Source organism: Phocoena sinus, chromosome X (genome assembly GCF_008692025.1).
Source record: "Phocoena sinus isolate mPhoSin1 chromosome X, mPhoSin1.pri, whole genome shotgun sequence".
In the NCBI taxonomy this organism is placed as follows: Eukaryota; Metazoa; Chordata; class Mammalia; order Artiodactyla; family Phocoenidae; genus Phocoena; species Phocoena sinus.
Genome location: NC_045784.1, coordinates 116,030,172 through 116,047,535, shown reverse-complemented (window position 1 = coordinate 116,047,535; position 17,364 = coordinate 116,030,172). Strand labels below are relative to the sequence as shown.

The following is a 17,364-nucleotide window of genomic DNA, read 5'->3' as shown; positions in this document are numbered from 1 at the left end:
CTTCTGGCATCTTCCCTGCCTAGGAAACTCTCTACTGTCTTCTCTGCCTATTTGAATTCTAGCTCCCCTCCAGGGACAGATCAAGTACCCCCTGCCCAGCAAGGTCTTCTCTGACCATCCCAGATAAAACTGATGATCCCTCTGAACTCCGGGGGGAACTACTGCTCATGCCATTGACCGGGCCCTTCAGTAGCTTCATCTCTGGACGTCCTGTTGGTTAGGAGCACAGGCTTTTGTCAAGACACACCAGGGCTTCAGTCTTGGCTCTGCCATTTCCCAAATTCATGCCCTTAAGCAGCTGACGTCACTTTCCTGTACCCTAGTGACCTCCTCTACAAAACGAGATCATCTCTGCCTTACAGGTAGTTGTAAAGATCAAATAAAATGTCTTAAAAGCAGTTAAGTGCCAAATAAACATAAGGGATATTTTAAATATAATAAAAATTAGAAATTAAGGTTAAATGGGAAAATGTTCATGAAATAATGTTGTAATAGGAGGATTACAAAGCTGTAGGTGAAGTAAGAAAGATCTATGTGTGTTTGTGTGTGTGTGTTCACAAACACATGTATAAAAAGAATGGGAACACTAATATGTATAAAATAGATAACTAACGAGAACCTGCTGTATAGCACAGGGAACTCTACTTCACTTCGCTGTACAGTAGAAACTAACACAACATTGTAAAACAACTATACCCCAATAAAAAAAAAGTCTATTTTAATAGCAAAAAAAAAAACAGAATGGGAAGACGTACTTCAAAATGTTACTCTGGATGATGGTTAGCTCTGGGTGATGGGTTAATTGTTGGTTTTTCTTTTCTACATTTTGCATTTTTTAGGGTAGGAATGTAATAGATATAAAACTAGAAAATATTGTTTTTAAAAAGAAAAAAATCAAGTCCTGATGATAATACTTGGTTATTTATACTCCACCATACATCAGAAAGAGTTGGTTTGAAATTAATTAATTAATTTTATTTGGCTGCATTTGTTCTTCGTTGCTGCGTGTGGGCTCTCTCTAGTTGCAGCGAGCGGGGGCTTCTCTTTGTTGTGGAGCATGGCTTCTCATTGCAGTGGCTTCTCTTGTTGCAGAGCACAGGCTCTATGGACATGGACTTCAGTAGTTGTGGCACACGGGCTTGGTAGTTGTGGCTTGCGACCTCTAGAGTGCAGGCTCAGGAGTTGTGGCGCACAGGCTTAGTTGCTCTGCAGCATGTGGGATCTTCCCGGACCACGGCTCGAACCCATGTCCCCTGCATTGGCAGGTGGATTCTTAACCACTGCGCCACCAGGGAAGTCCCCAGAAAGAGTTTAAAGCAGCATACAATATAGCAAGATAAAAATGGAACATAAAACAAAATGAAGCAAAGGAGAAAATGAGGGTAGGGAAGACAGTCTGTAGTGACAAGGTTAAACATTTATGATCGCTGTCTTGTATTTTTATTAAGTGGTTTCTTTTTTTTTAAATAGATTTTATTTACTTATTTATTTATTTATGGCTGTGTTAGGTTTTCGTTGCTGCATGCGGGCTTTCTCTAGTTGCAGCTAGTGGGGGCTACATTTCTTTTTTCTTTTTTTTTTACATCTTTATTGGAATATAATTGCTTTACAATGGCATGTTAGTTTCTGCTTTATAACAAAGTGAATCAGTTATACATATACATATGTTCCAATATCTCTTCCCTCTTGCGTCTCCCTCCCTCCCACCCTCTCTATCCCACCCCTCCAGGCGGTCACAAAGCACCGAGCTGATCTCCCTGTGCTATGCAGCTGCTACCCATTAGCTATCTACCTTACGTTTGGTAGTTTATATATGTCCATGCCACTCTCTCACTTTGTCACAGCTTACCCTTCCCCCTCCCCATATCCTCAAGTCCATTCTCTAGTAGGTCTGTGTCTTTATTGCTGTCTTACCCCTAGGTTCTTCATGACATATTTTTTCTTAAATTCCATATATATGTGTTAGCATACGGTATTTGTCTCTCTCTTTCTGACTTACTTCACTCTGTATGACAGACTCTAGGTCTATCCACCTCCTTACAAATACCTCAATTTCGTTTCTTTTTATGGCTGAGTAATATTTCATTGTATATATGTGCCACATCTTCTTTATCCATTCATCCGATGATGGACAGTTAGGTTGTTTCCATCTCTGGGCTATTGTAAACAGAGCTGCAATGAACATTTTGGTACATGACTCTTTTTGAATTATGGTTTTCTCAGGGTATATGCCCAGTAGTGGGATTGCTGGGTCATATGGTAGTTCTATTTGTAGTTTTTTAAGGAACCTCCATACTGTAGATTCCTCCAGCTCCGTTTTTCATTCTCAAGATTGCTTTGGCTATTTGGAGTCTTTTGTGTTTTCATACAAACTGTGAAATTCTTTGTTCTAGTTCTGTGAAAAATACCACTGGTAGTTTGATAGGGATTGCATTGAATCTGTAGATTGCTTTGGGTAGTATCGTCATTTTCACAATACTGATTCTTCCAACCCAAGAACATGGTGTATCTCTCCATCTATTTGTATCATCTTTAATTTCTTTCATCAGTGTCTTATAGTTTTCTGTATACAGGTCTTTTGTCTCCTTAGGTAGGTTTATTCCTAGATATTTTATTCTTTTTGTTGCAATGGTAAATGGGAGTGTTTTCTTAATTTCATTTTCAGATTTTTCATCACTAGTGTATAAGAATGCCAGAGATTTCTGTGCATTAATTTTGTATCCTGCTACTTTACGAAATTCATTGATTAGCTCTAGTAGTTTTCTGGTAGCATCTTTAGGATTCTCTATGTATAGTATCATGTCATCTGCAAAGAGTGACAGCTTTACTTCTTCTTTTCCGATTTGGATTCCTTTTATTTCCTTTTCTTCTCTGATTGCTGTGGCTAAAACTTCCAAAACTATGTTGAGTAAGAGTAGTGAGAGTGGGCAACCTTGTCTTGTTCCTGATCTTAGTGGAAATGCTTTCAGTTTTTCACCATTGAGGACAATGTTGGCTGTGGGTTTGTCATATATGGCCTTTATTATGTTGAGGAAAGTTCCCTCTATGCCTACATTCTGCAGGGTTTTTATCATAAATGGGTGTTGAATTTTGTCGAAAGCTGTCTCTGCATCTATTGAGATGATCATATGGTTTTTCTCCTTCAATTTGTTAATATGGTGTATCACATTGATTGATTTGCGTATATTGAAGAATCCTTGCATTCCTGGAATAAAGCCCACTTGATCATGGTGTATGATCCTTTTAATGTGCTGTTGGATTCTGCTTGCTAGTATTTTGTTGAGGATTTTTGCATCTATGTTCATCAGTGATATTGGCCTGTAGTTTTCTTTCTTTGTGACATCCTTGTCTGGTTTTGGTATCAAGGTGATATTGGCCTCGTAGAATGAGTTTGGGAGTGTTCCTCCCTCTGCTATATTTTGGAAGAGTTTGAGAAGGATAGGTGTTAGCTCTTTTCTAAATGTTTGATAGAATTCGCGTGTGAAGCCGTCTGGTTCTGGGCTTTTGTTTGTTGGAAGAGTTTTAATCACAGTTTCAATTTCAGTGCTTGTGATTGGTCTGTTCATATTTTCTATTTCTTCCTGATTCAGTCTTGGCACGTTGTGTATTTCTAATAATTTGTCCATTTCTTCCAGGTTGTCCATTTTATTGGCATAGAGTTGCTTGTAGTAATCTCTCATGATCTTTTGTATTTCTGCAGTGTCTGTTGTTACTTCTCCTTTTTCATTTCTAATTCTATTGATTTGAGTCTTCTACCTTTTTTTCTCGATGAGTCTGGCTAATGGTTTATCAATTTTGTTTATCTTCTCAAAGAACCAGCTTTTAGTTTTATTGATCTTTGCTATCATTTCCTTCAGTTCTTTTTCATTTATTTCTGATCTGATTTTTATGATTTCTTTCCTTCTGCTAACTTTGGGGTTTTTTTATTCTTCTTCCTCTAATTGCTTTAGGTGCAAGGTTAGGTTTTTTATTCGAGATGTTTCCTGTTTCTTAAGGTAGGATTGTATTGCTATAAACTTCCCTCTTAGAACTGCTTTTGCTGCATCCCATAGATTTTGGGTCGTCGTGTCTCCATTGTCATTTGTTTCTAGGTATTTTTTTATTTCCTCTTTGATTTCTTCATTGATCACTTCGTTATGAAGTAGTGTATGGTTTAGCCTCCATGTGTTTGTATTTTTTACAGATCTTCTCCTGTAATTGATATCTAGTCTCATAGCATTGTGGTCGGAAAAGATACTTGAAACAATTTCAATTTTCTTAAATTTACCAAGGCTTGATTTGTGACCCAAGATATGATCTATCCTGGAGAATGTTCCATGAGCACTAGAGAAAAATGTGTATTCTGTTGTTTTTGGATGGAATGTCTTATAAATATCAATTAAGACCATCTTGTTTAATGTATCATTTAAAGCTTGTGTTTCCTTATTTATTTTCATTTTGGATGATCTGTCCATGGGTGAAAGTGGGGTGTTAAAGTCCCCTACTATGAATGTGTTACTGTCGATTTCCCCTTTTATGGCTGTTAGTATTTGCCTTATGTATTGAGGGGCTCCTATGTTGGGTGCATAAATATTTACAATTGTTATATCTTCTTCTTGGATCGATCCCTTGATCATTATGTAGTGTCCTTCTTTGTCTCTTCTAATAGTCTTTATTTTAAAGTGTATTTTGTCTGATACGAGAATTGCTACTCCAGCTTTCTTTTGGTTTCCATTTGCTTGAAATATCTTTTTCCATCCCCTTACTTTCAGTCTGTATGTGTCTCTAGGTCTGAAGTGGGTCTCTTGTAGACAGCAAATATATGGGTCTTGTTTTTGTATCCATTCAGCCAATCTGTGTCTTTTGGTGGGAGCATTTAGTCCATTTACAGTTAAGGTAATTATCGATATGTATGTTCCTATTCCCATTTTCTTAATTGTTTTGGGTTCGTTATTGTAGGTCTTTTCCTTCTCTTGTGCTGCTTGCCTAGAGAAGTTCCTTTAGCAGTTGTTGTAGAGCTGGTTTGGTGGTGCTGAACTCTCTCAGCTTTTGCTTGTCTGTAAAGGTTTTAATTTCTCCATCAAATCTGAATGAGATCCTTGCTGGGTAGAGTAATCTTGGTTGCAGGTTTTTCTCCTTCATCACTTTAAATATGTCCTGCAGGTCCTTTCTGGCTTGCAGGGTTTCTGCTGAAAGATCAGCTGTTAACCTTATGGGGATTCCTTTGTGTGTTATTTGTTGTTTTTCCGTTGCTGCTTTTAATATGTTTTCTTTGTATTTAATTTTTGACAGTTTGATTAATATGTGTCTTGGCATATTTCTCCTTGGGTTTATCCTGAATGGGACTCTCAGTGATTCCTGGATTTGATTAACTATTTCTTTTCCCATATTAGGGAAGTTTTCAACTATAATCTCTTCAAATATCTTCTCAGTCCCTTTCTTTTTCTCTTCTTCTTCTGGAACCCCTATAATTCGAATGTTGGTGCGTTTAATGTTGTCCCAGAGGTCTCTGAGACTGTCCTCAATTTTTTTCATTCTTTTTTCTTTATTCTGCTCTGCAGTAGTTATTTCCACTGTTTTATCTTCCAGGTCACTTATGCATTCTTCTGCCTCAGTTATTCTGCTATTGATCCCATCTAGAGTATTTTTTATTTCATTTATTGTGTTGTTCATTGTTGCCTGTTTCATCTTTAGTTCTTCTAGGTCCTTGTTAAATGTTTCTTTTATTTCCTCCATTCTATTTCCAAGATTTTGGATCATCTTTACTATCATTATTCTGAATTCTTTTTCAGGTAGACTGCCTATTTCCTCTTCATTTGTTAGGTCTGGTGGGTTTTTATCTTGCTCCTTCATCTGCTGTGTGTTTTTCTGTCTTCTTATTTTGCTTATCTTACTGTGTTTGGGGTCTCCTTTTTGCAGGCTGCAGGTTCGTAGTTTCTGTTGTTTTTGATGTCTGTCTCTAGCGGATATGGTTGGTTCAGTGGGTTGTGTAGGCTTCCTGGTGTAGGGGACTAGTGCCTGTGTTCTGGTGCATGAGGCTGGATCTTGTCTTTCTGGTGGGCAAGTTCACGTCTGGTGGTGTGTTTTGGGGTGTCTGTGGACTTATTATGATTTTAGGCAGCCTCTCTGCTAATGGGTGCAGTTGTGTTCCTGTCTTGCTAGTTGTTTGGCATAGGATGTCCAGCACTGTAGCTTGCTGTTCGTTGAGTGAAGCTGGGTGCTGGTGTTGAGATGGAGATCTCTGGGAGATTTTTGCCATTTGATATTATGTAGAGCTGGGAGGTCTCTTGTGGACCAGTGTCCTGAAGTTGGCTCTCCCACCTCAGAGGCACAGCACTGACTCCTTGCTGCAGCACCAAGAGCCTTTCATCCACACAGCTCAGAATAAAAGGGAGAAAAAGTAGAAAGAAAGAATTAATAGAAGTAGAAAGAAAGAAAGAACGAAAGAAAGAAAGAAAGGAGGGAGGGAGGAAGGAAGGAGGGAAGGAAGGAAAAAAGAAAGAAAAGATAAAGTAAAATAAAATAAGATAAAATATAATAAAGTTATTAAAATAAAAACATAATTATTAAGAAAAAAAGAACTAAAACAAAGAAACAAACAAAAAAATGGATGGATAGAACCCTAGGACAAATGGTGGAAGCAAAGCTATACAGCATAAATCTTGCTCTCAAAGTCCACCTCCTCAATTTGGGATGATTCGTTTTGTATTGATGTATTCCACAGACATCAAGTTGATTGTGGAGCTTTAATCCGCTGCTTGAGGCTGCTGGGAGAGATTTCCTTTTCTCTTCTTTGTTCCCACACCTTCCAGGGCTCAGCTTTGGATTTGGCCCCGCCTGTGCGTGTAGGTCGCCGAGGGCGTCTGTTCTTCACTCAGACAGGACGGGGTTAAAGGAGCCGCTGATTCGGGGGCTCTGGCTCACTCAGGCCGGGGGGAGGGAGGGGCACGGAGTGCGGGGCGGGCCTGCGGCGGCAGAGGCCGGCGTGACGTTGCACCAGCCTGAGGCGCGCCGTGCGTTCTCCCGGGTAAGTTGTCCCTGGATCCCGGGACCCTGGCGCTGGCGGGCTGCACAGGCTCCCCGGAAGGCGGGTGTGCATAGTAACCTGTGCTCGCACACAGGCTTCTTGGTGGCGGCAGCAGCAGCCTTAGCATCTCATGCCCGTCTCTGGGGTACGCGCTTTTAGCCGTGGCTCACGCCCGTCTCTGGAGCTCCTTTAAGCAGCGCTCTTAAACCCCTCTCCTCGCGCACCAGGAAACAGAGAGGGAAGAAAAAGTCTCTTGCCTCTTCGGCAGGTCCAGACTTTTCCCCGGACTCCTTCCCGGCCAGCCGTGGTGCACTAACCCCTTCAGGCTGTGTTCACGCCGCCAACGCCAGTCCTCTCCCTGCGCTCCGACCAAAGCCGGAGCCTCAGCTCCCAGCCCCGGCCCGCCCCGGCGGGGGAGCAGACAAGCCTCTCGGGCTGGTGAGTGCTGGTCAGCACCGATCCTCTGTGCGGGAATCTCCCCGCTTTGCCCTCCGCACCCCTGTGGCTGCGATTTCCTCCAGGGCTGCGAAGCTTTCCCCCTCCGCCACCCGCAGTCTCCACCCGCGAAAGGCCTTCCCAGTGTGTGGACACTTTCCCTCTTTCACGGCTCCCTCCCACTGGTGCAGATGCCGTCCCTGTTCTTTTGTCTCTGTTTTTTCTTTTGCCCTACCCAGGTACGTGGGGAGTTTCTTGCCTTTTGGGAGGTCTGAGGTCTTCTGCCAGCGTTCAGTAGGTGTTCTGTAGGCGTTGTTCCACGCGTAGATGTATTTCTGGTGTATGTGTGGGGAGGAAGGTGATCTTCGCATCTTACTCTTCCGCCATCTTCCTGGAAGCCGGGCCTACTTTTCGTTGCCGTGCGCGGGCTTCTCAATGCGGTGGCTTCTCTTGTTGTGTAGCAGGGCTCTAGGCGCACGGGCTTCAGTATTGTGGCACGTGGGCTCAGTAGTTGTGACTCACGAGCTCTAGAGCACAGGCTCAGTAGTTGTGGCACATGGGCTTAGTGGCTCTGCGGCATGTGGGATTTTCCCAGACCAGGGCTCGAACCCCTGTCCCCTGCATTGGGAGGAGGATTCTTAACCACCGCACCACCAGGGAAGCCCCTAAATTTATTTCATTTAGAGTGTAAATATATGCCACAGAGTACTGTGGTGTTTGAGAGGGGCTAGTATAGGATATTCTGAAAACTAGTCAGGTCTGTTTAGGATTTTCAGTTCTAATAAAATTGTGGATTATTGTACTAGATATAGTATTTATTATATAAACTATATTTCTTTAAATACTGTATGACAGAAGTGTGTGTTTACTTACTCATAGAACCCATCAGAAACCACATATAGAGATGTGGCACTAAAATTATTTGAATTATCTAATAAAATCTTAGGGGGTGTTAAAGCAGCTTAGTGTTTGGCTGTGAAACCAAGAAGTCTTATATAGAGGCAGGGACATGCTGCATATTCTCCCAAATCTTCTTTCTTCTCTAGGCCCTTGGTACCTGAGTAATACCACTTTGCAAAATTCAGAGAGGGTATTAGGTGTAGTGAGAATCTATAACCTAAATGGTTTCTTTTTTTGAATTTTATTTTATTTATTTTTTATACAGCAGGTTCTTATTAGTTATCTATTTTATACATATTAGTGTATATATGGGTAAGATGAACTTTGTAAAATAAAGGCATCTTTTTATAGCACAGCATAATGATATTAAAATGATACATAAAAGAAGAATTTTCTGCTAGTTTTCAGTGTATTAAAGATTCTGATTATTTTGTTTTTGGCACAATAGACAGCCCTAAGAAAGGATGGCTGCTATTATTCTTGTATAGTAAGTTGCAAGATACAAATATACATATTTGGTTAACATTGGCTTTGCTTATCTGTTTTGAATAAGTTGAATGGAGAGGCAGACTGGAGTGAAGAAACAACCCAAACTGGAACTGAAATTCTTGCCTTGACCCTGTCATTAAGAAAGTCTAGGGCTTCCCTGGTGGCGCAGTGGTTGAGAGTCCGCCTGCCGATTCAGGGAACACGGGTTCGTGCCCCGGTCCGGGAAGATCCCACATGCCGCGGAGCAGCTGGGGCCGTGAGCCATGGCCGCTGAGCCTGCGCGTCCGGAGCCTGTACTCCGCAATGGGAGAGGCCGCAGCAGTGAGAGGCCCGCGTACCGCAAAAAAAAAAAAAAAAAAAAAGAAACTCTAGCTTGACCAGCTGTAGTTTAGTAAGATTATACTTTCACTTATTTGGGAATGTACATTTCCATTGAGCCTTCCACTTGACAATATTTATAGTATGTTAGTTGCCCTATGTTATAAACTGTTCATCTTACACCTGTATAATATTAACATAATTTAAATGTCTTTTTCACAGAGAGACCTCTCTCGCCCAAGGCTGTCAAAGGATTTGAAACTACTCCACTTACCAAGAATTATTATACTGTGGTGAGTGTTCAGATGATGAACAAAAACTTTCTTGACTCTCTACATGGAGAACCACTGATGTGTTGAGGCGACACCAGTGGAAGACTGGAGAAAGTTGCATTGCAAGGGTCTCCACTAATGACAGTGGAGCTCTTTTATTTGTAGGCTTGTTACAGATGTCTAGAAGTTTTACAACCACTGTACTGAGAAATTCAAGGGTAGCACAAAGGTTCAGAGCAAGGTCTACTAAACTGCAGCAAAAGAGAAATCAGCTAATATGTAGACATTATGGGGAAATTTAGCAGTTAGATCTAGCCTTACCAGATAGTTAGGAGGTGAATTCCCAAGTTCCTCTAATGCAATATGTTTTAAGTGATTGCATACTGTGATTTTATTTTAGAATCAATCAACCAGTTACGATAGCCTCTGAAATATTATCAGCCTTGTTCTTGAGGAGAGCCCAAAGGGAAGACTGCCCTTTGGCACAGAGGGAGGAATGAGATGGCTCTGGCTTGAACACAGATATGTCAAAATATATTAGCTATAAATAGGGCATGTGCAATACTCAAAATAAGTTCCCATTTGAAAAAGAAATCGTATCCTTTTCCTTAATCTACTCTCTGCTTTCCTCCATGTCTCCTTTCCAGACTTGGCCCAGTCAGCAATGAAAAGGTCAAGTCATCATGACCCCTAAGTCTCCCTGTCTAGTATCCCTGTCATCTTCCCCATCACAGCTGAAATACAGTTTCATTTTTCACCCAATGCTCTATGTGCATTTGTACTATGTGCTCCTTTCATTGTGTCCATGGATAAACAGTTTTTATTTTTAAATTTTATTTTATTTTTGGCCGCACCACGTGGCTTGTGGGATCTTAGTTCCCCGACCAGGGATCGAACCCGTGCCCCCTGCAGTGGAAGTGTGGAGTCCTAATCACTGGACTGACAGGGAAGTCCCTAAACAGTTTTAAAATCTCTCTATACATTTGGTTTCAAAAAATGGAATTTCGTTCTTCAGCGAATTTGCTCTGTAATGATGACATGAACAGTAGTTGCCATGAAAAATCAAGTAGGAGCTTCATAGGTAACCTGGACAATAATCATAGGGGATAATTTTGTCACTGTTCTTCCTCTAACCTTCCGAGGTTAAAACGTTACCCAACAGAGCTAGGCTCCCTTCTCTCTTCATCCCTGATCACTTTTTCTTTTTAAACTGGCAATATTTTGATGCCTTTTTTTCCTACACCTATGTAGCTATATATCATTACATAGTTGCAATCATACTATATACACAATTTGTGTCCTGAGTTGTCACTTAACATTATATCATTTTCAATTATTTATTTACCTTCTATTTCCTTTTTTTCTTCCAGTTTTATTGACATATAATTGACATGCAGCACTGTGTAAGTTTAAGGTGTACAGCATAATGATGTGACTTACATACATCATGAAATGATGACCCCAATCAGTCATTGAATATCCATCATCTCATAGAGTTACAAAATTTAAAAAATAAAAAAATATGTTTTCCTTCTGATGAGAACTCCTCAGGATTTACTCTCAACAACCGTCATAAAGAGCATACAACAGTGTCAATTATATTTATCATGTTGTACATTACATCCCTAGTACTTATTTATCTTATAACTGTAAGTTTGTACCTTTTGACCACCTTCACATAATTCCTCCCTGCCTCTGGTTCTGACCACTTTTAGCTTCCAGGTGACCCCCAAGGATTTAATTTTTAACGGAAGGGCACAGTCAAATGGTAGGTGAAAGTGTTACCGTAGCTGCTTCTCCCTGCGGACCTGGAGCACACCATCGCTCTGCTTTCAGTCTCTCTCTGCCTCTGCTGAGTCTACCAATTTAAAATGCTGGGATTATCCAAGGCAGACTAACCTCTGTGATTCTTATGGGCGTTATGTAAACCCCAAATATACTATATACCAACTCTGGACGTACTGTAGTTTCTTTTTTATTTTTTAATTAATTTTATTTTTGGCTGTGTTGAGTCTTTTTGCTGCCCGCGGGCTTTCTGTAGTCATGGCGAGCGGGGGCTACTCTTTGGTGCGGTGCGTGGGCTTCTCATTGTGGTGGCTTCTCTTGTTGTGGAGCACGGGCTCTAGGGTGTGCGGGCTTCAGTAGTTGCAGCATGCGGGCTCAGTAGTTGTGCCTTGTGGGCTCTAGAGTGCAGGCTCAGTAGTTGTGGCGCATGGGCTTAGTTGCTCCGTGGCATGTGGGATCTTCCTGGACCAGGGCTCGAACCCATGTGCCCTGCATTGGCAGGCGGATTCTCAACTACTGTGCCACCAGGGAAGCCCCTGTACTGTAGTTTCTATCACCCATCTCCTGTTGGAGTTTATGTACATTATTTCCAGTTCCTCACAATTATAAACAATTCTGCAGTGAACATCTTATATGTGTAACTTTGGCAAAGTATATAAAGATCTGTGAGGTGGATTCCTAGAAGTTAAATTGTTGAGCCAAAAAAAATATATATGTATTTAAATTTTGATAGATTTCGTCTCAAACCAAACTTAATAAAACAGAAGGTCTTGGAGAGCCCATGATGGCCTGGGAAGGAACTGTAGAGCTGTGGTGTAAATATTGCTGAATTATTGAGACCAGTTAGACATGTTGTTGTAACTAGATATGCATGTGAAGGGATTTGGGTTGATTGTTGGTGTTTTTTTCTAATTCACATTTTTGAGTATTTAGGCAAATTTTTAGCAGCAACTAATTCAAAATATGTTCTGAGTGTTCTGATTGCCCTCCCAATCTGTGTTGAATACCTTAGACAAACCAAAATAATTCTAGCTCACCCACAGTATTTGGAGACCTGGAAAATCAAGTTCACCCACATGTAAGACGTCCCCATCTGATCTTTTTTCCTTTGGTAAAAATGTAACAAATTTTATTTCCCATATGATCTTATATTAACTGTTATCCTCTCTAAGAGTCATTAATTGTAGGCATTTTCTGTTGCTAGTACTATAAGGGCAGTAGTGACTGATTTTTACTTCATTTTTTTAAAAACAGAAAGTATTTCATTTCTGACTCCATAACATTATGTAAACAATGATTTAAAAAAAAATCAGACAGTTCAGGAAAAGTAAAAGAAGAAAATAAATATCACCTGTAATCCCACCACTCAGAGATGATCACTATTAACCTCTTGGTGAATCTCATGACAATCTTTCTTTGAGGTAGATGTCTATGTGTGTGTGTGCGTGTGCGTGTGTGTGCACACGTGTGTGCATATATACATATATATTGCCTATGACGTGTGTGTGTGTGTGTATTTTAAACAGAAATTATGTATTCTTCATTATTTCTCCTTCATGGAGATTTTTCTATTCTCAGACCCTGACAGTACTGTCGCTGACCAGACCTGTTCTTATGCTCTTGCATTCAGCGAGTCCTTGCTAGTCCAAATGCTTCCTTTATTTTGGTCATGCGTATTAGTCAGGGTTCTCCAGAGAGACAGAACCAACAGGATCCACATAAAGAGATTTACTGTAAGTAATTGGCTCCCGTGATTATGGAGGCTGAGAAGTCCCACGATCTGCCATGTGTAAGCTGAAGACCCAGGACAGATGGCGGTGTAGTTCAGTACAAGTCCACAGGCCTGAGAACCAGGAGAGCTAATGGTGTAAATTCCAGTCCTTGGGTAGAAGACTGATGTCCCAGCTCAAGAAGTCAGGCAGAGTGAGCAAATTCTCCCTTCCTCCACCTTTTTGTTCTATATGGGCCCTCAACAGATTGGATGATGCCTACGCATATTGGGGAGGGCAATCTGCTTTACTCAGGCTACTGATTCAAAGGCTCATCTCATCTGGAAACACCCTCACAGACATGCCCAGAAATATTATTTAATCTGGGCACCTCGTGACCCAGACAAGTTGACACATAAAATTAACTGTCGTATCCTGTAAACTTGGGCAGGATAGAGACCTCTTGGAATTTGCAAGTCTGCAGACGTTCTCTCCCCTTTTTCAGGTTTCCAAGGGATTGTCTGCTGATTTCATCCCCGTTTAGGCCTCGATATGCTTCTGGTGGCACGTCAGTTTTGAAATGTTTAGAAGTTCTCCGGTGTCATCACAAGTGGCATGGGGTACCCAACTCAGACCTGCATCTGCCATGAGGCATTTTTTTTTAAAGCTCAAAAAACCTTGGATTAAAAGGAAGTCATCAACGAAATACAAATATTTAGCACTGAATGATAATGTAAACAGTACATGTCAAAAAGTAGTTTCCTTCCTTCCTGCCTTCTTCAGAGGGGCATGTTTAATGCATCTAACTGAGGCTTGGCCTCTCCTGGCCCGTTGTTTTGAATGAGAGTTTAGCTCATCCTTTAGGGACATGGCAGCCTAGAGGCTTTTGCTGCTCCTGACCTTGGTTCCTTCATTGTCCTCAGAATTCACTGCCATTTGTTAAACTCTCACTACTGAGGAAAAGCATATCATTTTCTCTGAATTGTTTTTCTAATAATCTTCTCTTTGGCTCTCTTTGCCTATTGTAAGTTGATGTTACATGCCAGGAGGGATTAAAAAATAAATAATAATAATAAGCACAACAATAGAAAATGGTAACTGTGAGAGGTGATGGATGTGTTAATTAGCTTGATTGTAGTGATCATTTCACAATGTATACATATATCAAAATATCAAGTTGTATACCTTGAATATATACAATTTTTATTTGTCAGACCTCAATAAAACTAAAAAAAAGAAAAGAAAAGAAAGAGGAATCTATGTAGCTTAGTTGTCAGGCTTAATTTGCATGCAGTGCTTAGGTCTTGGCACCCATGGTCTCACTGGGAAGATAGGACAGACATGATGGTATAAGCCACGTGGCAGACAGTGATGTCAAGTTATAAACTGTCCTAAAATGAGTTGCTCCAAATGTGGTTGGGGGATCTTTTGCATTTGAAAGCCCCCAGGGAGACTTAAAACTGCAGATATCTGGTCTCCACATCTGGCTTGTTACATCAGAATCTCTGGCAATAGGTCCCAGGAAACAGCATTTTTAACACTCCCTTAGCCCCCTTCTCTCCATCCCCCCCAGGTGAGCTGATACTCACTAAACTAAAATTTGAGAACCAATAAAGGGAAAGGTTGAATGGGAGAGAGGATTGACGCCATGTCAGGACTTAGATAAGCAGAGAAGAGCTGGAAGGGAAGTCAGGTAGGGGGAACCCTGTGAGCACACTCATCCAGGCAAGAATGTGCGTGCCTGCAGTCCGTCCCTGCAGGTCACAGAATGGACTGCGTTCTCTTCTATCCCCATCAAAATGCCTCTCGGAGGGTGAAATTCTTATTTATTGCAACTGGTGCAGCCCAATGTAAGAATGCAGTCCCTCGTGCTGCCACAAATAGGCCAGACTCACAATAATCCTAATATAGGCACACCTCGAAGGTATTGCCAGTTCAGTTCCAGACCATCACAGTAAAGCGAGTTACATGAGTTGTTTGTTTTCCCAGTGCATATAAAAGTTATGTTTACACTTTACTGTAGTCTGTTAAGTGTGCAATGGCATTGTCTTAAAAAACAATGGACGCACCTTATTTAAAAAAATTTTATTGCTAAAAAATGCTCGCCAACATCTGAGCCTTCAGCGAGTTGTAATCTTTTTGCAATAGTCACATCAAAGATCACTGGTCACATAACAAATATAATAATAATGAAAAAGTTTGGGGTATTGCGAGAATTACCAAAAGTGACACAGAGACGTGAAGTGAGCAAATGCTGTTGGAAAAACGGCGCCAATAGACTTGCTTGATGCAGGGTTGCCACAAACCTTCCATTTGTGGAAAACCCACAATATCCGTGAAGCGCAATAAAGCTAAACGCAATAAAACGAGGTCTGCCTGTACTGAACTCTGGGGATGAGCATCTAGCTGCAGAGTGAGAGATGACATTTCCCTACATCCAAATAGGAAAATATAATCAGTAAGGGCCAGTATTATTTATTTTTTCTAACTTTCTTCTCCTTTATTGTAACGTGTGGCAGATGTCTTACCAGAACCTCCGTGCGGTCGGAAAGGTGGGAAGAAATCTGAAACCCGTTCAATCACATCAGAATCCCAGGAAGCCTCCTGTAGTTCTTGCTTCTGCCACCCATCTTCTGTTTACCCCCCTTTTCTCTCTCACTCATCTATTTACCCACTTGCTCCCACCCTGAATTTTCTCTGCGTTTCTAGTGCTTATCTACCCTTCTAAAAGAAACTTTATTTTTTAGAGCAGTTCTAGGTTCACAGCAAAATTGATCCAAAGGTTGGAGATGTCCTGTATACCACCTACCCACACACATGCACAGGCTCCCCCAGGATCAGCATCTCCCACCAGTGTGGGACATTTGTGACAATTGATGAACATACATTGACCCATCATTAGCACCAAAGTCCAGAGTTTACATTACCATTCACTCTTGGTGTTGGGCATTCTATGGGTTTAGATAAATGTATAATGACACGTATCCACCATTACAGTGTTGTTCAGAGTAATTTCACTGCCCTAAAAAACCTCTGTGCACCCTCCCTTTTTTAAAACCACCAGCCTAAACTACCTTACACCTCTATCCAGTTATTCCTTCTCTATATCCCCTATTCTTTTTTACCTACCCATTTCCTGCCTAACTCATCCATATCTTCCATCTGAGGTCAGGGAGGTGACAAGAGTTTTCAGAGTCCATCTCTGCTTTGCAGAATCTGTCCATAACAGGGCAAGAGTGCTGCTTGTTTTGTGAAAACCAAGGACCTGGAGGGGGTGAAATTGATCACTGCACTTGAATGTAAACAGGCAAGCTCTTCTGCCATATACGTCAAATATGACATAAATACCGTAGTGTATTACCTTTACCCATCTTCTAGGAGTTTACCAACATGAACCCGTTTTTGCAGGCATCTTACTTATCTCAGAATTCCTATAATATGATGGTTTTGCTTAGATTAAGGTTTCCTGGGGCCATTATAATCTTCCTTTATCATGGGATGTATCTCTGTTTCCAGCTTTTGTTTATGCATTTTAGCCTCTTAAAATAATTTCTTCAGACTTATATGACTTGTTCCCTTATGGAAAACAGAGTTATAAAAATGAACTCACTCTAAATCCTTTCCAGGAAATGGAGGAAATATATTTTACTGGAAAATCAATAGCCCAGGATGGAGGTACAAAAGGCCTCCACCTCTTTTTCCTATGGCTTCTCACCATCTGTTTTATTCTGAATTTAGTCAGAGGTTAATTGAGCAAAAGGATACTCTGTTGTCCTTGTGAAGATGGAGTCAGAGAGGCAAAGGCAATGTCTGGACACAGTCCATTTTAGTATTTTGAGTGGATTTCATCTCGATCAGATTGTACTGCTCTGAAGTTGGTTGGCCTGCCAAACTGTTTGCGTTCTGACTCACCACTGAGGCCTTCTGTTTGGGAACACATAGCCTTCTCTGTCTGCTTCCCTTTTTATCCTTTTACAGTAGATGCCCTGAAAAATAAAGAACCAATCTCCACAGTTCATCAGTTGGTCTTCTGAGATTGAGGAAAGCAATAAAAATCCAAGTGAATTTGGGAGAGAATCCCAGGCATCCACCCTGATGAGCATTTCCACTAATCAAACCACAGCAAGGGCAATGCTATTTAGTACATCATCATTCAAACAAATTTTGCATTATTTAATGAAGGACTCATTAATCACTTGTGTCAATTTAGCTTGTAAAGTCAGCATTCAGCCACCCTCAAGACTTGCAACAATAGGAGTTTAGTGTATGTTTCCATTCAGCTCTCCAGAACTTACTCAAAGGCAGCAGGGAGTGTCTGCCTTCCTACCTCCGTTTGTCCCATATGAGTGGTTCCAGCACAGATGGAACGCTTAGAAAGTGTGCTGCTTCGCCTAGCAAATAAATCCACTGGAGCAGGACAGTTGGCACCTTTCTTGCAACATCTTAGTGC

At 41.0% G+C, this 17,364-nt stretch overlaps 1 protein-coding gene across 6 annotated transcripts in view; it reads left to right on the top strand.

The window, feature by feature from the left end:
* ARHGEF6 (Rac/Cdc42 guanine nucleotide exchange factor 6) overlaps nt 1-17,364 on the top strand; it is a 117,687-nt gene that overhangs the window by 46,030 nt on the left and 54,293 nt on the right. For all 6 annotated transcript variants that reach the window (XM_032619178.1, XM_032619179.1, XM_032619177.1 and 3 more), the window contains one exon: nt 9,371-9,441. In XM_032619178.1, the coding sequence (XP_032475069.1) occupies nt 9,371-9,441 (71 nt within the window). The remainder of the gene's footprint in view (nt 1-9,370; nt 9,442-17,364) is intronic.